At 43.5% G+C, this 26,821-nt stretch overlaps 1 protein-coding gene across 1 annotated transcript; it reads left to right on the top strand.

Annotated features, from left to right (window-relative positions):
* The first annotated feature begins 6,088 nt into the window (after positions 1 to 6,088).
* On the top strand, positions 6,089 to 26,725 carry LOC100216580 (uncharacterized). The gene is made up of 15 exons (NM_001362444.1): positions 6,089 to 6,357; positions 6,621 to 6,747; positions 6,842 to 7,438; positions 8,823 to 9,078; positions 9,163 to 9,851; positions 18,840 to 18,948; positions 19,161 to 19,342; positions 19,639 to 19,911; positions 20,023 to 20,230; positions 20,661 to 20,732; positions 21,281 to 21,514; positions 25,044 to 25,307; positions 25,822 to 25,963; positions 26,052 to 26,232; positions 26,399 to 26,725. Exons 2-14 carry the CDS (start codon positions 6,668 to 6,670, stop codon positions 26,165 to 26,167), a joined length of 3,222 nt encoding a protein of 1,073 aa, NP_001349373.1. The 5' UTR covers positions 6,089 to 6,357; positions 6,621 to 6,667; the 3' UTR covers positions 26,168 to 26,232; positions 26,399 to 26,725.
* The last annotated feature ends 96 nt before the right edge of the window (positions 26,726 to 26,821 follow it).

The raw sequence follows: 26,821 nt of genomic DNA, 5'->3' as shown, positions 1-26,821 counted from the left end.
TCTGAGCTAATGTTTTGTATTGTAGTATATAAGAAAATAGAAACAAAAAAGGATCGGAGACATTAGCACCTGCGACTTAAAATAGAAAATAAGTGTCCATATGCCAAAATACTACATTGATTGAAGATAGAAGCAATATTTTAAAAACCTAGTATTACCAGATTTTGAGATGTCAACGAACCAAATCGTCTGTTTATAGCTGGTTGCAGCCTACGATGTTTGGGCAGGTGCCCTGTAAGAAACACTTAGTTGTGCTTGCAGGGTTTTTTTGTCAGTCGTTAATCTCTTCGATTCTGGTAGTGATGGTAATTTCTATTAAGAGCAACAAAACATATTAGTTTATTATTCACACAAGGCGCTTAAAGCACGAGTCTGTATTTATAGGCTTTGTTCATGGAAGAGAAATGAAACAAGTGGCTGTTGTGAGATTATTATATATTACCACAAAGTGTAAAACAATGTGTCAGCTTAAGTGTCTGGAATGCCTGATCTAGCAAAAACTAAGAAAGTGCATCTAATTTCAAAACATGAAAAAAAAATTGGGGGGGCATTGTGTTATTCAGCACACAAAAAATGCACTAAACAGACTTTATCGATAACGAATGTACTGATGCAAACAAAAGCAACCATGGACGGTGTTGACAAACAAGATTTATTTATGCTACTAATGTTCTATACATGGTGCTTATTCAAAATAGGGTTATGCCACTTGCGCGCTCATGAGCATTACCGTTAATCGTTAGCAACAAATGAATATTCAATGTTGAATACAGAGCAGAAGGCAAAGTATAAGAGGACTCACGGTCAGTGGTGAAGCCATCCCAGAGGGACATGAACTCTGTCTTCATATTAGTCATGGCTTCATGGTCAGTTGTCCGTCGCTGCCCCAAGAAACTGTCGACCTCATCAATGAAGATAATAGCAGGCTGGAGCTTGTGAGCGAGACTAAAGACAGCAGCCACTGCCACAGCAATAACATACCAACATTAGTTGTATAGCATACACGCAAAAAAAACAATACAATTGGCATCAATTCTAAATTAGTAAATATGTGCAAAGCTAACTAACAATGAAAATCAGTACAACACAACTGCCGCTACAACGGCAGTAATAATAACATATAGACATCAGTGCATTGCATGTACAAATAAAGGAAGAAGAAACCAATATAATGATATGGGTTCAAAATCTGCGAATGTCCATAGCATCCCAACACAAAAGACTATGCAATTGCCATCGTTTCTACAACAAAAAAGTTTCTAGTAGGCAGCTCGATTAGCAATGGGACTAATGATGCAGCTGAGCAGCCGCCGCCACAACAATAGTAACATATAAACAATGGTTTATGGCTACCACAATTGTTATGGATCCAAAACAGGGGGATATCGAGTGGGTTAGCACCAAACCGGCAAGAGTAGTAGGATAAACCAAGAATAGAATTGCTCACCAAGCTTCTGTGCGTCCCCGAACCACTAAAAACTCTTAGGCCTCGTTTGGGAGGCTCAAAACCGGCCGGTTTACCGGCCAAAATCCAGTAACTCCATCCCCCGTGTAACGGAATACGCCTGCGGTTACCTCGGAGTTTGGAAGTCCACGGAAAGGGAATCATGACCCCGGTTCGGGGTGGTTTTCACGGGTAGAAAAAACACGCGTCAGAAGGTCGGGCACACAAACCCCGTCTCGCGGCCTCGTCTCGTCTGATCTCCGTCTCGCTTCGTCCTCCTCTAGATCCAGTCGCCACTGACGCATCACCTCCATCTTGCCTCGTCCTCCTCTGGATCCAGCCACCACCTTCACCAACTGTTAACGCAGCACCCACTTCATGCCTCCTCTCCCCCGCTCATCGTCTCCCCGTCTGACCTCGTTCTCCTCCGGATCCAGCCGCCGCCTTCATCCACTGCCGACTCTAGGCAAGAAGACGTGGAGCCCGAGACCACGTGCAGCTCATCCAACGACCCGGCGCACGCCCCGCCCCTCCTCTAGGCACGACGACCTCTCCATCGACGCAGAGGATGAAGCCTACCGCCAAGCCTCCTCCAGATCTAGCCAACACAGAGGAAGAAGGCAGGAGCAAGATAGAATGATAGATATTCATGTAAAGATTGATGTCATATAAATCTAATCTTCAATCTAGCTTTGCTGGTCTCAAATTAATGATTGAGTTTTTTTCTCTTTGTAGTTTTGTGAAGAGGAAATAAAGAAGAGGGAGGCAAGAAGGAGACCCCCTTTCTTTAACTTTTGCATCATTCTGAAGGTAATGCCAGTTATTTTGCATCATTCAGATATATAATGTCAGTTTTGTTGAATGTTTCTTGCACACTGTTTTCAGGATTTCCTTTTAGGGCACTGATCCACAATGTGTCTAAGATAATTTAACAAAAAATGTGGTTGATATTATGTTTCTCTGAACCAAATTATTTGCAGTAAGGTGTAGATGGAGATGGAAACTGGAAAGGGAAATCAAATCAAGTTAGTGCTGAGCATGCGCTTGTCTTGGCTACAGTGATCGATCTACGCCAGAGAGCTGCTAGCTGCGTGCAATCGAGTATCCTATTTGTTTTCAATGGAATAAATTGATGTGTTGTTTTTTTATCTCTCAAATAAAACCAAACAAGTTAGTAGTGATTTTGACTGCTTTACATAGTAGTTTTAATAAGACTGAACAAGATGGTTTTATCAAGATTGAACAAGACTAAGGCATTGTTGGTTTGGTGTTTTAGCATCCTATCAGATTTGTGTTATATTTCTTGCAAACATAGCTAATTTGTGTTGTATGTGGTTTCTCGCAGGCTTCTACTTCCTGTCTTTCTGCAGGAAGGATCAGTGGCTACTTTGGAACTTGTTGTTGAAAACTATGGTGTTTCCTGCTTTCCGTCTTTCTGTAGGAAGGATCAACGATTACTTTGGAACTTGTCTTTGAAAACTATTTTGTTTCAACCCCGCCAACTGCACCACCAAATGGATATGCTACAAAACTATGTTGTGACTCCGCCTAAGCAAGTAGTTAAATTTTGTATGTAGTTTGTTCTTCTGTTTGGAGAATACTCAGTCTGTTCGGAGTCTAAATCATACAAAAAATGTTCAGTCTGTACTTATGTTCAGAGTCTGGTTCATCAATACAGACAAAAAATGTGCAAGCGGGGACAAAAAAATGTGCATATGTATGCATAGGTATGGATATTGCAATCTGTTGTTCCATGTATGTGTACATATAGTCATACAGATGTAGTCTGTTCTGTTTGAAAAATACCCGTGGTTTCCAAACGGCAACATGGCACTCAAGCCCCACAGGGAAGCACCAGACGGGGACAAAAAGTGTGCAGGTATTGCCCTGCCGGTGATAACTGATCGGGGTGCCTATTACCAGCTTCCCAAACGAGCCCTTAATCCAGTAGAGCATGATTAATTGAGTTGCAAGTAAAAGGTACACTAAAATATCAAATAAACAGAACTATTGCATGTTGCTGTCAGGTGAGCCCATGTAGAAAATCTTCACTGCGGAGTGGTTAAGAGGGTGTGGATCTTGTGCACTTACAGTGATGGTTCTGTCACCAACTCTGCCATCGAAGAGAACTCCCCACTCATGGATGTCGTCCATCAGGCTCTTGGTCTCACGATCTCAAATCTCAAATGCCAAACAAGAAATAAAACAACCGGCGTTGTCATTTGCATCTACGTATTATGTGCAATGATGAAATGGGAAGGAACACACCGAATCAAGGACGACGTCGTAGAACTTGAGGTTGACGTCGTCGAGCGAACAAGAGACGCAGAGCCGCGCGCCGGCATGGAGATCGCGGCACTGGGTGTCTTCCACGGGTGTGGACGGCACACAGAACCTGGCGCGGAGCTTGGCTACGTCCCACGCGGAGGAAGCGGCGAGTGCGGCGGGGTCGTACCACTCATCCTGCTACTCGAGGAACGTTGTAGTGGGATTCCACGGGGTAGTTATTAACCAGGTGAATAGAAGTTTTAGCCAGTTACTAGTGATGGTAGCATTCGACCTCCAGTAGCAGGGTCCAACAGTGTCATAAGATCAACCATATCTTCTATATTCAGCTTTATACCAGTCTCTTCTTCCACCTGCCATCAATTAAGGATCACCTGCCATCAATTATTATACACATTTCCAGACGATAGGGTTTCGGGGCGCGATGGGAGCGGGATCGGTGTGCGCCTGTGCGGGATCGGGGAGCTAGACTGGAACGTAAATCGGACGGCTGGGATTACAGAATGGTAGAACGAATGGTTGAGATCGTAGAATGGCAGAACGAGAAAAGGCAGGCTATCTTTAGAGCCTTAATAAGTAGTACAGATTATATAAAGTTAACCATAACCATTGGATGCATGAATGACTATGGTGAATGCGAGTGCATGGCAAATAAAGCTAGTATAATACCCTCAGACTGAAATATAAACATTGGTTGGTTAACTAACCTTAAGAACACCCTTGCCAAAATAATCAGATCCACCATTTCTCAATTCCAAGGCCTCATATCCGAATCTGTTGACAAGTAAACAAGTTAGAACCCTATGGATTGCCACAAGACATTGAACCACGGACCTTACATGATTATCACAGTAGTCAACGATTGCAAGAACAAGCAAGGATATGGAAGAAAAGGGATAACATAGCGCATGATTTAGCAGTGCAAAAATATGTAGAAATAAATGATAAAAAACATTTCAGCATTTCAAGAGTTGTAGGGGCATTAAGAAGCATGATAGACCGAATTAGGGATTACCAAGTGCACAAACAAAATGAAAAAAGGGGCATTTCAAGTGGCGTCTGGTGAGGTTTTGGTGATTGAATCCTGCTGGTGGATTAACTGTTGAACTGTTATTAGTTCTTGATACAGGAGGAATACTTCCTGATATTGCAGTGCCTCGGACATCAGAACTCCAATTAAATGGTTCTGGCACCAAACGTCTCAGGTCTACTGCAGGTGGGGGAACCAAATCAGAGTAGTTGGTAGGCACAGCATACCTCCTAGGAACCTCTGCACTACCAATAATTCTGTTCTCCAAACTCCCAGCTCTCGATGGTGAAGCTCCATGGTCAGTGAAACGGTTAGCAGCCTGTGGCACACCAGGAACATTCATGGGGTCCATCAACCGGTCGATCAAGGGGCATGGAGGAGGAGAAGGGAGTTTAGGGTTAGGGTTCATGGGCTGTACCTGATTGGCGACATGGTCGAGGGTCTCCCGGGGCGGCCGCGTCGGGCACCTTGCGCAGGTCACACACCTCCATCACCCATCGTCGCCGAATCGCCGATACACGCCAACACAGCGTGGATTCAAATGTGTTGAAGCCTATGGCGGATAAGCAAGCGGGCAGGAAGCTCAGCTCCTGTGGGTGGGGATCGCAGGAGATGTGAGAGGGACTGGATGAAGGAACTACCGGGGAGGCGGGGCGACGGAGGGAGGACCGCGGTGAGGGGCCAGTGGGGGTGCGGGAGGCGGCGCAGCAGAGGGAGAACTGAGAGGGAGGGTTGCTCGCGCGGCGCGGAAGGCTGGGGGCGGCATGGGTGGACAGGGAGTCACGAACGGACGGTGCAGATTCACACAGGCTAACGGACGATCCAGATCTCCTGGAGGCAGAACGCAAAAAGGCAGGCTACCCTTACAGCTCTAATAAGTAGTATAGATATGTATTGATTTTTTAGTATAATTTTAACATATGAATGAATTAATTTAAATGAAGAAAAATTTGCGGGGCGGGTATGCGGGGAACGGCTCTGTTCCCGTGAATTCGATGGGGACAAAATTTTCCCGGATTTATTCTCTATGGAGACTAAATTACCCTATCTTGTCTCATGAGAACTAGTTTGCGAACTTCATTTTCTCGAGTGATTACTATCTCAAGTTTTCAAACTATAAATTCTCTGTGGGAAATCCAAAATCGGTCTATTGCCAGATATGATGCTCCAACAACGTGGACAGAAAAAAGTAAATGCCAGGAGTAGCGAGCGCAGACCGGTCCGGTCATCTCGTGGCCTACGGGCTACGGCCCCCACTTGATGGCACCAACTCCCGGCCCGCCGCGCTTCGAGCAGCGCTTCCTTCACCCCGTGGCCTACAGCCCACAGTCCGCTCGGCCCGTCGCCGCGCTCGCTCCTCTGGTCGGTGGACGGCACCGTGCCGAGTGCCGAGTGCCGACCGGTCGGAACGGAAGAAACCATCCGCTCATCCCCGTTTTCTCTTGTCCCGTTCACCACGCCTGCTCTCTCCCTTGTCATCTTCTGGCGACGACTGGGCGACTGCCGACGGCCGCTGCTGCCGCCGGCCGCTGCTGCCGCCCTAGACCAGGTGGCCAGCTCTTGTCCGAGACCGTTGCTGGCGACGAGAATCCAATAGGTATGCCCACCCCTTCCCTTCTCTTCCTGCAACCGAGCACCCAAACCCTAACTGAAGTTATTTGGCTATTTGTATTTGGATGCGATGTAATGTTAAGTGTAGCATACACATGTAATCTTCCTGCAACCGAGCACCCAAACCCTAACTGAAGCTATTTGTCTATTTGTATTTGGATCCGATGTAATATTAAGTGCTACTAACTTCATTTTTTCTGCAAAAATTGTCTGGTGCACCATTGTATACTCATGTCCGCCCTGGATCAGCTTAACCCCTATGCACCAAGGGAAGTCGGATCCTCATTGCTGGTACAATGAGCAGGCCGAATACCCGCAACAAGAACAAGAGGCCTCGCGCTGATGAATCCAATAGCCCATCTGTGGCTGTTTTCAAGTATGCATTGTCTTATTTCTTTGGTAGAAGCTGAATGTTATACACTGAACTTATTGCTCATGTTTCTCTTTCTTTTTTGCTACAAATTTCGTAGGAAGATACATTCCACTGGTGATATCTCAAAAAGCGATATCTGTCAGCTTTACATGGTGTGGAAACCGCTTTGCCACGGTTGCCATGGTAACTCCAAGGACTCACCAAATTGTTTCTGCGGGTTGATTCCCATTGGCAATGGGGTTCGTAAATCTGGCCTCTGGCAGAAAACTCAGGAAATTATCCGTGGTCTTGGTCCTAATCCATCTAGTGATCTTCGTGATTCTAGCGAGACACCTGCTGGGTTGACTAACCTGGGAGCAACTTGTTATGCGAATAGTATTCTACAGTGCCTTTACATGAACACATCCTTCCGATCTGGTATTTTCTCATTGGATCTGGATGTTTTGAAGAAGCATCCAGTTTTAGATCAGCTGGTTCGGTTGTTTGCACAACTACAGTCTAGCAAAATGGCTTTCATTGATTCAACGCCTTTTATTAAGGCATTGGAATTAGACAATGGTGTCCAGCAGGATAGCCATGAATTTCTCACCTTGTTTCTGTCTCTCCTTGAGCAATCACTAAGTCACTCCAAGGTCCCTGGAACTAGAGAAATAGTGCAACATCTGTTTCGTGGCAGTGTATCTCATGTAACAAGGTACTGACTATGCGTATGAAGCTGTTCATATTTTCTTTGCTGTTTGAGGCTTGGATTTTGTACTGTTAGAGAGCTAAGCTTTAATCTGCTAGAACATTTTGATTAGTGTAATGTTGTTTGTAGTGCTATAACTACACTCTGCTTTTAGTCATCCTCTTTTACTCTGCCACTACATAGCTATTGCTGAAGATGCTAATTCTACGAATCTAGGATCACTATATGGTTATTATCTTGTCTGTTAGCAAATGATCCAGACATGAATTCTTCTGAACTTGAGGTTTTTTAGTCTGGTGATTATAGACGCTACAATGAGGTAGATTCCTAAGGATTTGTGATTAGTTGATATAATATATGTACTTCATTAGAAAAATATCAAGCAGATGCACATGTTGATTCTGACAAGTTTTTTTTTTGCTCTCTCTGTATTCCGGTTATGAAAGCGATAAAACGTTGAAGTGCTCATAAATACTTTTTTGACTTTAAAATGTTTAAGCGAGCTTTAAAACATATTTTTAATCAACATGGACAAAATGTCAACATAACATAAGTTCACATAATAATATCAAGGGAAATACTAATCTCCCATATAACAAGTTATCATAAGCACACAATCAACTAAAACGACAAGTTCTAAAATGACATGTGACAACCACAGACACACAATCAACTAAAATGACATGCACACAACCACAATGACACAAGCGTCATTCTCAATCTCCCTTCCATCTATGATCTCTCAGTAACCATCATCCAAATCATCAATATTAGTAACCATCATCTCAATCTCCCTTCCTTGCCGTGGCAGATGGCAGGTGCAGGGACGCAGAGGCGGCTCGTTTTAGGGTGCACGGTGATTCTCTCGTGGGCTGGGGCTGGACCTCCCTAAAGTGTTAAAGCGTCACTTTTCACGGTCCATAGCGTTTAAACGCCTTAAACTAGCGCTTTAGCGCCTAAAACGAGCGCTTTACACTTTTTCGTGAAACGTTCTAGCACTTTAGGCACTTAGTAGCGTTTTGGCGCTTAAAAGCTATTTAAAAGGCGTTTAAGCGACTTTTTATTAACAATACTCTTCACATTCACATAGCCTGTCACATCAAAATGATTATGTTCAATCTGTGGCACTGATGTTTAGAAATTGAACCTTATACCACCCCTGTTGTGTTTTTGAGTTGCCCAAAAAGGTCAAGCAAAATGATCAACGGCCGCATTTACCCTATGCTCTGCCTTCCCTTAATGTGCTTATGCAGTGAAATTACAGTTGTTTTTTGTTGGTATAGTACTTCAGTGTTGAATATGCTTTATCCTCTTATTTTCACACTGTTGCTTTGGACAAGCTACTGTTGTATTTTGTGGAGAACTGATGTTTAGGTATCATATTCATAAGGTGCTCATCATGTGGAAAGGATTCAGCAGCATCTTCAAAATCTGAAGACTTCTATGAACTCGAGCTGAATATTAAAGGTTTCAATAATTTGGAAGAAAGTCTAGACGACTACTTTAGTGAAGAAGGACTAGTTGGGGAGAATCAATACTTTTGTGAATCATGTCAGAAAAGGGTAGACGCCACTCGCTGCATAAAACTTAGATCACTTCCTCCAGTTGTTAATTTTCAGCTGAAGCGTTATGTATTCCTCCCGAAGGTGATATCTGGCCCATTTTTTTATTGAATCTGTGCATTCTTCTCCTTTTATTGTAAAGAATTTTCTAACTTTTCTCATTACCAGACAACAACCAAGAAAAAGATTTCTTCGTCTTTCAGTTTCCCAGGGCAGCTTGATATGGGAAAACGGTTGTCAAACCCTACATCTAGTTATACATATGAACTAGCTGCTATTTTAATTCACAAGGGTACCGCTGCTAATAGTGGGCACTATGTGGCACATATAAAAGATGAAAGCAATGGGCAGTGGTGGGAGTTTGATGATGAAACCGTATCCAAACTTGGTTTGCACCCTTTTGGTGAAAACTTAGGAAAAACATCAAATAAAGATGATAGGAAACCTCAAGGCATTTCTATAGAAGGTTCTGTTACGAACAATAACAATGGACACCAGGAGGCTGCATCATCTTCTAGCCCCGGGGAGATGTTTTCATCTACAGATGCTTATATGCTGATGTACAAATGTACCAATAAGGATGGCAATGCTACTGAAAGCAACAAAATTATGGAATTCAATAATAGTTTGCTTCCACACCATTTTCTTGATGAAATTAATGAACAAAATGCATCGTGTATGAAATCCTGTGAAGAATACCAAAGCAAGAAAGGCAGCCATTTGGCATATATAACAGAGAGGCGCCAAGAAGTAAAATCTATTCTGATAGAAGCACCCGCAAATCCAGAGGACAATTCATACTTTTGGATTTCAACAGACTGGCTTCGCCAATGGGCAGATAACATCACTCCTCCCTTGTAAGTTCACAACAGATGCTCCCTCCATACCCTCCTCCCAAAAAACCAAATGACTTGTTTCTTGAGGGTAAATATTCTTGTGATGATGCAGCACATGGAAAATGGTGTTTGTCTCAATGGTACAGAAAAAACATGATAACAACTTGCTAGCTTCACTGTGTATTGGAATTTTGGTATATTGTCTATGATGAGGGCAAGCTCATCTGCTAAATGGTAATAACAAAAACAAAGTGTTATAGATAATTTTGTTGGGTTGCAATATCAGAAACGTAGAAGGGCAACAGCAAGTGGCTAGTGACAGGCTGTCAGCCTTCAGATATGGATAGCAGCAGGGAGATAGCAGATTAATACTATACTATAAATGGGTTTCCTTAGATGTGCGATTGCTTTCTTTATGTAAGGAAATAAAGGGGATGCCTGTATCTATAAAGGCTTACCTGTAGCTTCTTTAGGGTTTTTACCGAAGGAATAGAAGTCTCCCTGTTCTGGGGCGATTACCTTCGGCAATCTGGCCGTCGTTAAGCATCCTCCGTATGCCCTGCACTCTCTTCCCCAATCCTTGCTGCTGCTGCATTCTCCCCTGAGCACACCACGAAGAAGACAACACATCAATTTGGTATCAGATTCAGCCAAGGCATCGACAACAATGTCCGGCATTGAGGACGATCCTGAGACCATGTCCATCCATGACAAGTTGGACTGGCTGCTAGCTCAAGTCACGACCATGAACGACCGACTGGATGCGCATGACAAGAGACTCGCCCACGTGGAGAAGAGACCCGGCGAGGAAGAATCGTTGGGCACGGGAGGGGACGTTTTGAGTGGTGGAGGCGGCGTTTTTAGAGGTTCTGGTGGTGGTGGTCCAGAAGGACGGCATGGCGGTGTTGGCTCCTTTGGCCGCCACGACTATGGCGGATCAGCTCGACCGAAGGTGAACTTTCCCACCTTCGATGGAGAAGTCGATCCCCTGCCATGGCTGAATAAGTGCGACACCTATTTCCGTGGCATGCGCACAATAGAGGATGAAAAGGTTTGGATGGCATCGCTGCACATGGACAGGATTGCTGTTGAGTGGTACTATGCCTTTGAGCGGGATCACAGCATCCTTCCTTGGCGCCGTTTTGCTGAATTTGTAAATCTGAGGTCTGGCCCTCCCCTCCGAATGAATGGTTTGGCAGAATTGAAGGAGCTGTACCGGACAAGGACGGTCGACGAATACCATCGCCAATTTTTGGCTCTGCTGTGTCGTTGTGAGGACCTCACGCTGAAACAACATGTCAATTTGTTTACAGCAGGGCTTGGTGAACCCCTCTGCACGGACGTTGAGCTCCAAACCCCAACAAACTTGCAGCAAGCCATGAGCTTGGCTAGAGCATATGGAAGACACATGATGGTGACAGTCAAGAATGGACCAGGCCGTGGCAACAACCGCAATCCACCAATGACCACAGCACCACCATCAGGACAGAAACAGCCAAACCAGATCAAGCCAAGGTTTAAGAGGCTATCTGCAGAAGAGCTGGCAGCCAAGCGTGTTAACGGGGAATGCTACCACTGTACTGAGAAGTACAGCGCAGATCATAAGTGTACATCAAAAGGAGTGTTTTTGCTGGAATTAGATGATGGGATGGAAGATGGGGACACCACAGATGAATTGGGCATCTCACTTCATGCTCTCACTGGTATTGACTATGGAGAAACAATGAAACTGCATATTTCCATCAATGGTACAGCTATGGTGGCTCTTGTGGACTCGGGAGCGACACATACTTTTATTAGGGAATACTTAGCAACTAAGATTGGCATGCCAGTGCAGCCATGTTCGGGGCTATCTGTTAAGGTGGCCAATGGTGACAAAATTACCAGTTCCGGCATTTGTATTGGGCAGCAGATCATCATCGACAAGGAACAATTCAACATGACCTGCTACGTGTTACCTCTTGCAGGGTTTGAGGTCGTACTTGGAGTTCAATGGCTTCGCTCATTGGGACCAATCCTTTGGAACTTCAGGGACTTATCTATGGCGTTCTGGCACAATGGTCGTTCAGTACGTCTAGCAGGAATTGGAGGTTCTGAGCCTCATTGCACTTCATTACAAACAACCAAGGATCTGCTGGCCACTCTTCTGGAATCCTTTGCTGACATTTTTGAAGCACCATAGGGGCTGCCTCCGATGCGCCGGCATGACCATCATATCCGGTTGCTGCCTGGATCATTGCCGGTGGCTGTCCGGCCCTATAGATACCCCCAATTGCTCAAAGATGAGATAGAACGACAATGTGATGATATGCTACAGCAAGGGATCATTCGGGAATGCAACTCTGCTTTTTCATCACGGGTCCTCTTGGTTAAGAAGGCTGATGGGTCATGGAGGTTTTGTGTCGACTATAGGGCACTCAATGAGCAAACAATCAAAGATAAATTCCCCATTCCAGTAGTTGATGAGTTGCTCGATGAGCTGTGCGGTGCCCAACTTTTCACCAAGCTGGACCTCCGCAGTGGGTACCATCAGGTTCGTATGCATGCTGCGGATATTCATAAGACAGCATTCCGTACTCATAGTGGCCATTTTGAGTTTCTAGCGATGCCCTTCGGCTTGACAAATGCCCCGTCAACCTTCCAAGCCCGCACGAATGATGTGCTCAAGCAGTTTCTTCGCAAATTCTGCCTTGTTTTCTTTGATGACATTTTAATTTACAGTAGATCATGGGCAGCCGACTTGCAGCACCTTAAGCAAGTCTTCCAAGTGCTGCGGGAACACCACCTGGCCTTGAAAAGGTCCAAGTGTTCCTTTGGTCAGACATCTGTGGCTTATCTTGGTTATATTACCTCAGCAGCGGGCGTTGCAATGGATCCGGAGAAGGTTGCTGCGGTAAAACTGTGGCCACGACCTAAGTCTCTACGGGCTTTACGAGGATTTCTGGGCCTCACCGGTTATTATCGAAAGTTTATTGCTGGATATGGAGAGGTTGCAGGACCTCTAACAGCCCTACTGAAGGAGGCTTTTCATTGGTCTGATGCAGCAGAAGCTGCTTTTCTTCAGTTGAAAGAAACTTTGATGACTGCACCACTACTACACATGCCAGATTTTTCCAAACGTTTTATTGTGGGCCGTGATGCATCAGGAACGGGGTTTGGCACTGTTCTACATCAAGGGGATGGGGCTATTGCATTCTTCAGCAGGGCAGTAGCACCACATCATCAGAAATTGCCAGCATATGAGAGAGAACTTATTGGTCTTGTCAAGGCAGTTGCAATTGGAGACCCTATTTATGGGGTCGGCCATTTACAGTACGGACTGATCATTACAGTTTAAAATTCATCCTTGATCAACGGCTTTCAACTATTCCACAACATACATGGGTCAGTAAGTTATTCGGATATGATCTGGTGGTTGAGTACAAGCCGGGAAAGCTAAACGGTGCTGCAGATGCCTTGTCCAGAAGGGAGGAACTTGCTTCGGTATTCAGTTTGACTCTGCCGACGTTTCAGTTATTTGACAAATTACGAGCAGAACTGGCTACTGATACACAGGCAGCTGAAATACGTACTAAGTTGGCTAATGGTACCATGCGGGCTGGTTGGACAGAGGTAGATGGCTTGCTGTTGTTTAAAGGGAAGATTTTCATTCCTGATGCTTTGGAATTATGGGCTACTCTTTTGGCAGACGCTCATGACAGTGGCCATGAGGGTGTCCAAAAGACCTTACATCGGTGTCGAGTTTCATTTTATAATTCACACGCGGTTGTCTGAATTAAGGAATTTGTCCGAGGTTGCAGCATATGTCAAAGAAACAAATCCGAGCACTTACATCCAGCTGGGTTGTTGCAGCCTCTTCCAGTGCCTTCTGAGGTTTGGAGTGATATTTCTATGGACTTTGTTGAGGGATTTCCGGAAGTGGGTGGTAAATCAGTGATATTTGTTGACAGATTTTCTAAATTTGCCCATTTCATTCCGTTGGGCCATCCTTACACGGCTGCCTCAGTGTTCCAAGCATTTTTTGACAGCATTGTCCGGTTACATGGTCTCCCTTGTTCTATTGTTAGTGATAGAGATACAGTTTTTACAAGTTCTTTTTGGTCAGAATTGGGGAAGGGGGAAATGTTATAGATAATTTTGTTGGGTTGCAATATCAGTGACAGGCTGTCAGCCTTCAGATATGGATAGCAGCAGGGAGATAGCAGATTAATACTATACTATAAATGGGTTTTCTTAGATGTGCGATTGCTTTCTTTATGTAAGGAAATAAAGGGGATGCCTGTATGTATAAAGGCTTACCCGTAGCTTATTTAGGGTTTTTACCGAAGGAATAAAAGATTTCAACCTTATTTATAAGGCCTCTGATAAGAACAATGCGAATCTGAATAGTGCCATGATGGGAAGGTTTAGAGGGCTGATTGAGGATCTTGCTCTTAAAGAAATTCCTTTGCATGAGAGAAAATTTACTTAGTCCAACGGTCCAACCATCAAGAGGCACCTGTTCTAGTCAAGCTAGATCGTGTTCTTTGCACAGTTGACTGGGAATTGCTCTTCCCCAATGTTTTACTGCAGAGTGCTGCTTCCCAGGATTCTGACCACTGCCCCTTGCTATTGGGGCTTAGGGATAATAAATCTGGAAAAAGAAGATTTCACTTTGAGTCCTTTTGGACCAAGCTGGAAGGATTTCAGGATGTTGTGCAATCTGGGTGGAATGCTGTGGAGCCGGTCCTTTGCCCGTTTTAAAACTGTAGAAAGGAAGCTCAAAGAGACTGCCAAAAGGTTACAAGCTTGGAGCGAAAAGAAGGTTGGTCATGTGCGATCCCAGCTATCTTTGACCAAGGAAGTTCTCCACAGGCTAGAAATGGCTCAGGATGTTAGAGTGCTCAACCAGGCTGAGGTATGGCTCAAAAACCGACTTAAAAAGCAAGCCTTACTGTTATCCTCTTTCCAGCGCACCATGGCAAGGCTAAGATCTAGAATTTTCTGGCTAAAGGAGGGAGATGCTAATACAAAACTGTTTCACCTTCATGCTCGACATTGCAAGAGGAAGATTTTTGTGTCCAAGCTGGTGGATGGGGATCATACCCTAACCAGCCATGATGAAAAGGCTGCCTGTGTGGATCTCTTTTCACCAACCTCATTGGAAAATGTGTTGCTCGAGATAGGGTGATTGTTCTCGAAGCCCTTGGGTTGCCTACTTTTGAGCTGTCTGAGCTTGATGCCCCCTTTTCTGAACAAGAAGTCGAGGATATCATCAAAAGCCTCCTGCAGATAAGGCCTCTGGGCCTTTTTACAAAGTTTGTTGGCCTATTATAAAAGCTGATATGATGGCTGCAGTCTCTGCTATTTGGGGCAGGAAATTTGAAAATTTTGGGCGCCTTAATTCAACCTATATCACCATGATTCCAAAGAAGGATGGGGCTGAAATGGTGAAGGACTTCAGGCCTATCAGCCTTGTGCATAGCTTCGCTAAGTTGATCACAAAAATCCTAGCCAATAGGTTGGCTAGAAGACTTAATGAGATTGTCTCTCCTAATCAGAGTGCGTTCATTAAAGGTAGATTTTTTCTCGAACACGCAGGAGATCTGCGTATCATTCCATTAATAGATAGAAGAAGGTACATCACAACACAACACACACACGACACAACAAGACACACAAGACACAACCCAGCCACCACACACAACCACTCTGAACAAGACACAGGGCTATCCCTGTGTCAAGCATAAACACAAGAGTTGAAAGCAAGTTCAACCCTTTAGCCCCGACACGACACCACATCCTAAGCTCATCACCAGCGAGGGTGAGAGCACTCGCTAGGCTCGGCGACCTCCCATTGAACACACAGTCGTTGCGATGACGCCAAAGGCTCCAAGCGCCAAGAATAACTAGAGAATTGAAGCCTGATTGGAGATCTCGGGGAATCTTCTCCACCGCCCTGCTCCATCAGTCATCAAGGCTGCAAAGAGCATTATCTGGTGAAAGATTAGGCAACCCAGACCTGCGCAGCAAGAGGTACCAGAACTGTCTTGCAAAGACGCAAGAGATGAGAAGATGTTGTATTGTTTCCTCTTCTTGGTCGCAAAGTGGACACACACTGGGTTTCATCCAAGACAATTTTATGTTCGTACAACAAACTTCAAGATTGCTTCACCAGCAGAATAAGGCTACTTTGCTCTTCAAATTGGATATTACTAAGGCATTCGACTCTGTTTCATGGCTTTTTTTAGTTGAAGTAATGAAGCAGCTAGGTTTTGGGCAGATTTGGAGGGATATTATATGTGGTTTGTTGGCCTCTTCCTCTACTCAAGTGATGTTGAATGGATTCCCAGTAAAGCACATCATTCACAAGATAGGGCTTCGTCAATGGGATACCCTATCTCCTTTATTGTTTATTCTTGCCATGGATTGCCTAGTCTGTATGTTTTCCAAGGCAGAGGAGGAGGGTTTACTCCAGCAGTTATCCAACAGGAGAAAGCTCCATCGGATCTCCTTATATGCTGATGATGTAGCCCTTTTTGTTCACCCAGCAAGAACAGATTTATCTATCACTCTTGGCATTTTTCAGTTTTTTGGGGATGCCTCTGGGCTGCACAATAATGCCCATAAATCTAATGCTATTCCTATTAGATGCTCAGAGGAGGACATGATGGAGGCCTAAGGCTTGCTGCCCTGTGAAATATCTTCGTTCCCTTGTCGTTATTTGGGTCGTCCTCTTTCCTTGCACAAGTTATCCAGACAGCAGTTCTAGCCTTTTATTGATAGAATTGCTGACCAGCTTTCAAGTTGGAAGGCAGACTTATTGACAAAGGCAGGGAGAAGAGTCCAAGTTCAGCATGCCCTTACTGTTTATATGGCAATGGCAGTGGATATCCCACAATGGGGCTTAGATGCCATTGACAGAATAAGGAAATGTTTTCTTTGGCGAGGTCGAAAAGAGGTGAAAGGCGGGCAGCCGGGCACTTCCTTGTGGCATGAGGAAAGGTTTGCCGCCCCCTTCAGCTTGGAGGGCTGGGTATCTCCAGTTTAACAGAGCTCTGCTGGGCCCTTCGGATGAGATGGCTCTGGCTGTCTAAAACCGATCCCTCCAGGCCCGAGCCATTGATAATTTTGCCATTATCATTTGTGGGCTTCGCCAGTATGCCATCGGACCCACAAATCATAGACACAGACGGTCCCACCAGTCATAGACACGGAATGGCATAATAACAGGCAGCCAAATTTGAGAGTGGCAAAACAGCAAATTTCTCCCAGGCCCTGGTTTGGTCTCCCAATTAAAATTCCAAAAAAGACCACATCCTTCTTTAATGAGGTTGTGCTCACTGAAGTTGGAGGTGGGGTCAATACCAAATTCTGGAAAGACAAATGGTTACACGGTAGAAGAATTGCAGACCTGGCTCCTAGATTCCTTGGTACAATTCCTAAGCGGATTGTGAACAGCAGGACTGTGTGTGAAGCCTTGACTAACAGGAACTGGATTGCTGACATAAAAGGGGCTCTCGGTGTGCTGATTGATTACCTTCAGCTATGGGAGATGTTTTCAGCCATTGAGCTGCAGCCTGGAATTGAAGACAAACATATATTCAGTATTGCTCCAGATGGAAAGTACTCTGCAAAATCTGCTTATAATGGGCTGGGTTCAGTTTCTTTTGGGCACTACACAAGGGTTTGGAAAACTTGGGCTCCACTAAAGTGTCGCCTTTTCATTTGGCTTGCTGCCCATAATAGATGCTGGACAACCGATCGATTAGCTAAAAGAGGCCTAAACCACCCTGAGAAATGTCTTCTACGTGACCAAGTTGAAGAAACTCTAGATCATCTTCTGGTGGCTTGTTCCTTCTTGAGAATCTTTTGGTATCAGCTTTTTTGGAAATTTGGGCTGCACTCCCTTCCCCCAGCCGGCTGCCACCTCCTTCCTATGTTGGTGGGAGGAAGTTTCAGATGTGGTTTCAGGTCTTACCAGAAAAGGTTTTGACTCCCTTATCATCCTGGGTGCTTGGACTATTTGGAATCATCGGAACAGATGTGTCTTCGATGGATTGTCTCCATGCCTCATCTCTATCCTTGCTTTGGCAGATGAGGAGAGAAGTCTTTGGGAAACAGCTGGGGCGAAGGGCCTATGTTCTCTGGCTGCCTCTCCAGCTGCTTCCTAGGGTGGTGTGTTGGTTTTCATACGATGAATACTTTTTTGTATGCTATCTTCTGGCCCCAATAAGGAGGCCTTCTGATGTATGGTCTATTTTAGACCTTTTTATTCTATCTTCTTAATATATAAAGGGGCACAGTTCTCCTGCGCGTTTTCGAGAAAAAAATAAGTCTCCCTGTTCTGGGGCGATTACCTTCGGCAATCTGGCCGGCGGTAATCGTCCTCCGTATGCCCTGTGCTCTCTTCCCCAATCCTCGCTGCTGCTGCATTCTCCCTTGCGCACACCACGAAGAAGACAACACATCACAAAGCCTTTTTGTTTCAAGAACAAGGATTTCTGAAATACATCCATCATATTGACCTTTTCTGAATTCTGCATCCATCCTGGTGAATTGATGGAAGTCTTGTTGCCACATCACTCATGTGGTAGGGCTCAATTTAACCTCGGCTTGGGTATTGATATTCTGAACATTACTTTTTTGCTCTTGGGGGTGTTCGCAGACCGGCATCCCTCATGGTTGGACCGGATGATTGGCACATAAATTTAAGTATAGCTGCAACAATTCTGTTTCAAATTTGACCTAGATGTTAAGAAACAAAATAGATCAGTAGCCAATCAGGGACTGTTCATCATGTTTTGACAAGGACATTTGTGTTGTTTTGAATCTCAACATTGAAGATGAGTTTTGAGTCTTCGATACTGAATCTTTGCAGGTTTATTTATTTTAACTTTACATGCACACATGTAGTACTCTGGCTCCCTACCAAATAAAATCACATCATCACTCAACGATTAATTGCTTTTATGTAACAATTGAATGTGGCCTTTAGATGTTTCTTACATTTGTATTTCGTTTCTGCAGATCCATTGACAATGGACCAATTCAATGTGAGCATGGAAAAGTTCCAGTGTCTAAACTCACATCAATGAAGCGTCTATCAGCTGCAGCTTGGCAGAAATTATTTTCAAAAGTAAGAAAGTCTGCAGTTCCTGATTTGCACTATATAGATTTTTGCCTCACATTGCTTAAATTAGTTTTTTTTTTGGTAATCCTGTGGATTCAGGACCATGTTATAGTACTGTAGTCATAAGTCGCAATATATAATCTTTTGTACTCATTTCTAATGCTTATGCAATAGCATTGATGGATATTATTCTTTGCTTGTTATTGCAATAATTCAAGTATGGAGGGGGGCCAACATTGAGTGGTGATGATTTTTGCATGGTGTGTCTTAAAGATGGGGCGAAAAATGCAGTATCTGCTGATGTCTACCGTGACCGCAAAGAATCATTTAAAAACCTTGCAGAAGCAGCTCTTGCTGGTAGTTGTTCAGATAGTCCTTCTTACTTCATCTCAAAGGCATGGTATGCAAATCACATCCTTCTCTTGTTTTCAGAACTTGGTTCTGTTTAGTTATTTGTGCAGGCTAATATTTTTGGGTACCTAGGATTAAACTATCTAGCCCTTGATTCTCTTTTTGGTGACACATTCTGTAGAACCCTCTGGTTGCATTAAACTTAATACCTTCAAAACAAAGGGATCCAAATGGCCCCTAAGCAACTTCACTCCTCTTTTTACTCTTTGCTGTCCCACTTGTTGCATTACGTTACCAACCATAACCCTCTGGTTCACGCTGATATTTTTTGCTGCTTACTCCTAGGTTGACTCATTGGCTCCGCAGAAAAAATGCTGGTATCCTTTCTGATGCTGATAATGGACCAACGAGTGCTTTAAGATGTCGCCATGGGTATCTCCTGCCGGAGCATGCTCCAGGAGCAAAGCGGGTATCCGTACCAGAGAGCCTGTGGTTATTTCTCTATCAAACCATCAGCGAGAAGGTTGATGATGTTGTTACTTTTCCATCAGACTGTCAACCATGCAAAATCTGTAGTCAGGAATTGTCTGATGTTGCTTCTGTTGAGGGTAATCTTAGGTAATATAATATATAGTCAGAAAATCAATGTCATATATTAGGTTCTTCACTCAAGTTTATTGCACAATACCTGTTACATGCATTTTCTGACACATGGTTTATGGTTTACAGAGCAGTGAAACTTGAGCAACGATACAAACATGAAAAGTTAATATCTGGGAAGAGCTTTGCACTTCGTCCTGGTGAAAAATATTATTTGGTTCCTTCATCTTGGTTGTCAGAGTGGAGAGCTTATATTACAACGACGGGAAAAAATATTTCTTCACTACCAGAACCTCAAAGTCTTGAAGCTGTTGTCAGTTCACTTATATGTGAAAAGGTAAACCAATATGTTTCACTTGCTGATGTGGTCTGGTTCTTAGTCTAAAAGGCAATAAAAGAACATAATTCTGATATTTGAATATGTTTCACTTGCTGATGTGTGTCTGGTTCTTAGCCTTAAAGGCAACAAAAGAACATAACTCCGATATTTGAATTTGAGAGTTTGAGTGAAAAGATTTCTGCCAAGAACAAATGAGAACCTATATAATTTCAAAGAAGGCTCTTGTTAGAACTTCTATACCCAATCTGTGAGATTTTTATTAGTGACGTTTGTAATCTACATCTGAAGAGAAGAAATCATGGTACATGTTTTTTCAATTAATTTTTGTCTTGATAGGAGGATCTATGTGTTCTGTTGAGTGTTATATGAGCTGCACTACTTACCTTCGTTAGTTCTAGTTGTATAAGGTTTTTTCTTATATTTTCAGCATTCGAGATTGCTGCAAAAGCCTTTGGATCTTGTTTGTAAGCGCGGAAGCATCACTCAGAAAACATCAAATGTAAGTTCATGCTCCTTATAACATTTCCTTACTGTGCTTCTCTTTTGGCTGCAACTTGCAGATGCTTCTGACCTCTGGTATATATGACCTTGCTATATGAATTATGATCATGTTTCTGTTTCTTTTATCAACCTTCTATTTTGAGCCTGGGGTGGATGCAGAATTCAGAAAAGGTCAATATGATGATGTTGCTTGTCTCAGTCACAATATTTTTTTCCCGGTGATTGACCAAATCAATCCCAAGTGTTTTGTGTTGTGTTTTTTTTGGGGGGGGGGCTAAATCGATGCATAAAGTTGCCAACAGTAATCTAATTGATTTAATAATTTTAGGTGGTTTAAACCCATATCTGATGCTTTTTAAATAATGCTTGATTCATCTTTAAGTGGAAATCTTGTATATAAACTATTAGCTTAGAAACACTGAGGCTCATGCTGCATTGCATTAAGCGTTTTGCATTATCTAATTGTGTAGTTAATTGGAGGTTTTGTTTGGTGATGAGTTATCAAGCAAGATAATTTCTTAGTTAATAATCTTTCTTCGTTTTCAGAACGATGGTTTAACAATCATCCCAGAGTATGATTGGAAGTTATTCTCTGAGGAGTGGAGTGCGACGCCTGGAAAAGGTATATCTGCTGAAATCGCTTTTAGCAAGGACGCTCAAGATAAAGTGCACGGTTCCTCTGAAGCAATGCCGATTACGGATGGAAATTTGGACCAGTCTCTTTATGGTGCAAATGACGATTTTGGGGCCAGAGAGCCCTATGTCAGAACTGATCCTGAGGTAAGCTACTGTTCTAGTGGTATCACTGAACTCTAGCATTAGTGGTTCCCACAGATTACCATGTATTTAAAGTGAATTTTGTCGTGCATTGTCTGGCTCCCACGTGCCTAGTGAAATAAATCTCACTCGCGCATCCAGCGAAATCCGGCGCAAAAATGAGTGCGCTGAGGGCAGCGCTCGAACCCTGGTCCTTTAGGGAGGAGGGAACAAGCTCTCAACTTCTAACTATTGCGACTCATGTTCATTTGTGCTATATAAAGGATTGATATTGTAAATATATATACTAATAATTTGAAAAAAATGTAATCGTGCCGGTTCGGGTCGGCATTGCGTGCCAAGAAGGCGGCCTAGGCATGGGCTCACTTTGGGCTGCAACACTATTAAGTGGGCCGTGCCTTGGGCCGGCCCACTAGGCACGCCTCATTTGACCATCTATAGTCCAGTACCTCCTCCCTCACGGTCCCTAATCTTGTGAGCGTGGAAAAAACAAGTGAAAAAACTTCATCTTGTCTCATCCCACACCACATACCTCACCGCCCGTCATCTCCGCCTCTCTCCTCGCTACATCACCGTTCGGTGCTGCTAGGGCGAAATCCTAGGTGCACCTCAAGGTGCAACTGAATCCACGTGATTTGACCCTAGGGGCGAGCCGCCGCACGTTCAGATCCGTGTGAGGCGCATCGCCGGATTCGCCGCACCGACATGGACGACACCGCCGCACGCCTAGCTCGGCATTGGTTTGGCTCGATCCTAAGACGCGCCAACTATCGGTGCGTGTGCTGGCCCTGTTCTGGTCCACGATTCTCCCTTTGGCACGATCTGGGAATCTATGGGTTTGGATCGTGTTTGAATAAATATCCCATTTAAGCAAGGTCTACCTATATGATATATAGAAACCGTAGCAACGTACGAGCAACTAACTAGTTACCATGTATTGAGTAACTGCTCAAGAAATGATAATATGTTAGAAAGACCTAATAGTTGTATCATATAAACATTAGATGGCCTTCTATGTATTGCTAGTTAAAGTAAGAATGTAATTGGCAGTGCCATATATAATACTTTTGATCACAATATAAGTTCATTTAGTATGTTGTTGGTCAAAGCTTTCAAAAATTGGCCATGAATATCTAAAACCCTTATTGATTGACAATATAAGTTGATGCTACTGGATTAGTCATGGAAAATAGTTTCCTAATGCTCCATTATTTCTATTTGATCATATTTCAAGCAAAATGTGCTGTAGGCACCAAAGTTTGCGGGGTGGGTGCATTCAGTTTTTTTCTCAAACACGCTGTGTATCATTATATTAAGAAGAAAAAAGGGGGTAAGAACCCTTACAAACGAACACTTAACCGCCAGCCTAATGAGCTACAAACACACACGCCTGACGAGAAATCAACACGGTCACGACCGCAACCTAGAGTGAAACCACCTCTTGCTGCTAGGCCCTTAGCCCCAGCCGATCTCCACAGGTACAACTCCTCACTAGCATGAGCTATATTTGGAGCCATTCCATAAAAAACACACCTATTTCTATGATTCCAAAGAGTCCATGCCCCCAAAATAAATATGGAATTGAGGGCTTTTCAGGCTTGGGCTGAATCAGCAGCAGAAACGCTTTCCCACCAGTCATCAAACCTTTCGTCACCCAGCTGGGGACTTAGATTTTGCAACCCGATCATCAAACACACGTGCATTCAGTTTATATGAATTGAAAATGAAACTAACCCTAGAATCTGAAGTTTTCATGATGCATGACCTTTGCCCCCCTCCCTTTGAGGCAAAAGCAGAGCTTGCCCAAGAGACTGTTGATCACCTTTTCATGTCCATTCAAGATTAGTTTCATTGGGCAAGTAAATGGTGGTAAATCCAACACCAAGCTCAAGGATTTCAGTGTTGCATTTGATGCAAGTTTTGTCAATTCTTTTTGCAAAATGTGCAAGCTCATGGTTAAGCACATGAGCTGTAGGACATCTATTGCCATGCTGGCAGTCCAGTCTAATGCCAAATGGAGTGGATAATTGTTTTCAGATCGTCTGACTAATCGCGATTAGTCGCAATTAGTCGGGCTGATCGATACTCTAGGCTCGATTAGGGTGTTCGATTCGATCAGGTGAGTTGATCGTCCATATCGTCCGATTAGTCGGTGATATGGAGCGATTAATCGGGCTGATGAGCTATCAGTCGATCAACAGGGATAATTACTCAGGATAGTCTTGTTGGATGATGATCTCATATAGGTGTTGCCTTGTTGGTCATGGTCTTGTAAGGCCGACTCCAGCCGTTCACCCAAAGTTTACCCATAAGCACTGTTCTGCATTGTAGACTGCACTGTTCGCAGAGTGGAGTTTGAATATGGGTATGAGTATGAGTAAGCTGCTGGAGATAGTCTAAGTTGTAGACTTGCAGTTTCACAGTTTCATATAGACTTGCTGGTGCTGTTTTCAACTTTTCATACTGATGCCTTGTTGGTGAATGATGAATTGGTGATCATTTCAGGCTTGCTGCAGCATCTTGGTCATATAGTCTATTCTCTTTATTGAGTTTATTCTAAGTATAGTCTATACTCTATACTATATTGGTATATATCTATATATAGTGTTATATATGTATATATATGTCCTAGAAATATGCAGGGCGACGAGGTGGACGATTAGGGTTGATCAGGGGTGACTAATCGTCCTGATCGTCGCCTAATCGCGACTAATCGACTGATCGCCCAGTCAGAACGATCAGGCGACCTGAAAACACTGTGGATCATCCTGGAGCTCAGTTGATGACCTAATCACACCTTGAAAATGAGATCAAGTGGCATATTTGCACCGTTTTCAAGTTCCGTCACTAGATTGCATCTACTGTACAGATTTTGGTACCCATAATGCAATTTACTCTTATATTTCTATAGATATTACAAGTCAAAGACTTTATATTGGAGACTTCGTCCACCATCAAATTGACTTACATTTGTGATTAGAACTAAGCAACAAGAAAATAGATTTTTCTATTGGATATATAATAGAAACATGCTATACTGGTGTATTGTGAGCAATTGACATTACAGGTGAAACCATGTGGTGCTTTCACAAGTTATGTAATGGAAGGAATTTTGTGAGGTCATTTATGTAACAGAAAAGAATTACTAGTATCGTGTAAGCTAGCAATGGCATAACAACATGTCTCTTTAGAGGAAAAAAAACTGTTAGACTCTGCTTTGACAACTCACGTAGCTCAAACATTTGAGGCCTCACTTCCAAGTGGTTGAGGCTGAACCCCAACCTACAAGAACTTTGGGAGCGAAGAAAGTGTGAGCCTTATGCACTCGGATTAAGCACTTCTGATGAATTTTTTGTCTTTAGCTCTTTGCTGCTTCAAAAAACTGATGCTGCCTGTAGTGTTTCTTGAATGTTCAGACTTTTACAAATTTAATGCCCCCCAGGCTCTGAAATGCTGTTTCTAATGAGTATAGACTATAGAAGTTACTTCCCTATTTTTCCTTTTCAGCTCTACCTATGATTTTTTATGATAGGTTTGTGAAGAATGTGTTGGAGAAAGAGAGAGCTGTGCATTGGTGCAGAAGCTCAACTACCAGAATGAAGATATCCACGTTTATTTTGTCCGTGGAAAAGCACCACCAAAGTCTATCAAAGAAGCATCTAAAGATGTTCCTGTATCAGATCGTCGGATTTCAAAGCGTTCCAGGAGGACAAGCTCTGGGAATTCAATCAGTTTGAAAGTCTCTGGTTCCACATCCGTCTATCAGTTGAAACTCATGATATGGGAATCTTTAGGGGTATGGTATAGATACTGAATCTACAAGCCAGCTCAGATATTTGTTTCTTTCTCCAATTTTAAAAAGGGATCTACTGGCATTTTTGCTTATCCATCTTGCTATGGGAAGAAGGGCAGGCGGCAGGCCTGGTGCAGCAGTGAGAGCTGTCTCATTGAGTTTCCAGGTCGCGGGTTCGAAATAGCCTCTCCGCATTTGTGGGGGGAGGCTTGCCTCGGTTTATCTCTTTCCCAGACACCCATTCAGGGCTTGTTCGGTTAGCTCTCAATACATGTGGATTGAGTGAGATTGGTTGGGTTTAAATCCCAAACAAGTCAAAGTTCTTCTAAATTTTTTCCGATCCCATCCAATCCATGTATAATGGAAATAACCGAATAAGGTCTCGTGTGGGAATCCGGCACTGGGTCTGCCCTACCCATCTTGCTATGGATTTTTTTTCTTTTTATTATCTTTATTATGCTTGTTTGCTTTGGCCTATTTCACTCAAATAGTTTACCTGTGGTCTTGCTACATTTAGATCGTTAAGGAGAATCAGAAGCTTCACAAAGGAAATGTTGAGATTGAAGGTGACTTGGCTACTCTTGCCGACAAGAGTATCTTTCCTGGGGATGTTCTTTGGGTCAGAGACTCTGAAATCTTTGAGAACCGTGACATAGCAGGTGCAGTAGCAAATATGATGTGCCAAATAATTTGTGAAAGACAAATGATGTTGTTGATGGTTCTAATTGTTTTTCGTTTGTGTTTCAGATGAGATTTCAGAGCAGAAGGGTGATATACTGCAGGTTGAGGAAGGCTTTAGAGGGACTCTTTTGACATCAAGTGTTTCAGCACAGCTTTGTCAGGGCATAACATTTAGTGAATGAGTTTCTTCCGTGAGATATATGGCTGCACATACCTGTTGGCATAAGCTAGTTAAGGTCTCTAGAAGGTGTGATACTGCCTGCCTTGTTCATTGTTTTTGGTTAGATATCACCGTTTTCTTGATAGGAACTACTAATCGGACAACTTGAAACACAGTTCCCTAGCTTCATCTCGTGACCTGGTTTTGTTTTACTAATCATAGAAATACTAATGCCTGCCCTCCGGTAATGCAGGTACCTGATTGCTTCAGAGGGTAGTCAATCATGTCAGTTCTAGCAGTCCTGGCGAAAAGTTATGTCTATGCTTCTCTCCATGCTGTCACACTAAGGATGTCAAATGTATCCTCGCTTGAGGAAAACGGAAGAAGGCTCTTCCTTCTTCCCTAATGTAATGGTGACTTAGGTATACCACTGGGCTACGGGGCTGTGATGCCTGCATGCTTAGTGTTTTTTTTTCCTGTTGTTGGCCATGCGGGACCGTGAGGGCTACGAGCGACTTGCATTGTACTTGGTGGTTGTGCACACATCGGCTTATTGACAGGTAGATTACTATGAAAGTCTCAAGGCGATGCAGAGCATTGTGCAGTTTTTTCATGCCTTTTATTTTACCTTAGATCCTAAGGGTGTGCAATGCCATTTGATATATATATACCTTTA

Source organism: Zea mays, chromosome 1 (assembly GCF_902167145.1).
Source record: "Zea mays cultivar B73 chromosome 1, Zm-B73-REFERENCE-NAM-5.0, whole genome shotgun sequence".
NCBI classification, from domain to species: domain Eukaryota; kingdom Viridiplantae; phylum Streptophyta; class Magnoliopsida; order Poales; family Poaceae; genus Zea; species Zea mays.
Note: the sequence above shows the minus strand (reverse complement) of the source record. Positions and strands in the feature narration are given on the sequence as shown.

Coding starts and splice junctions, on each gene's coding strand:
- LOC100216580 (NM_001362444.1), top strand. CDS start 6,668: ATGAGCAGGCCGAATACCCGCAACAAGAACAAGAGGCCTCGCGCTGAT. Junction 20,733..21,280: donor TCACTCAGAAAACATCAAAT/GTAAGTTCATGC, acceptor CTTCGTTTTCAG/AACGATGGTTTAACAATCAT. Junction 25,964..26,051: donor TGAGAACCGTGACATAGCAG/GTGCAGTAGCAA, acceptor TTTGTGTTTCAG/ATGAGATTTCAGAGCAGAAG.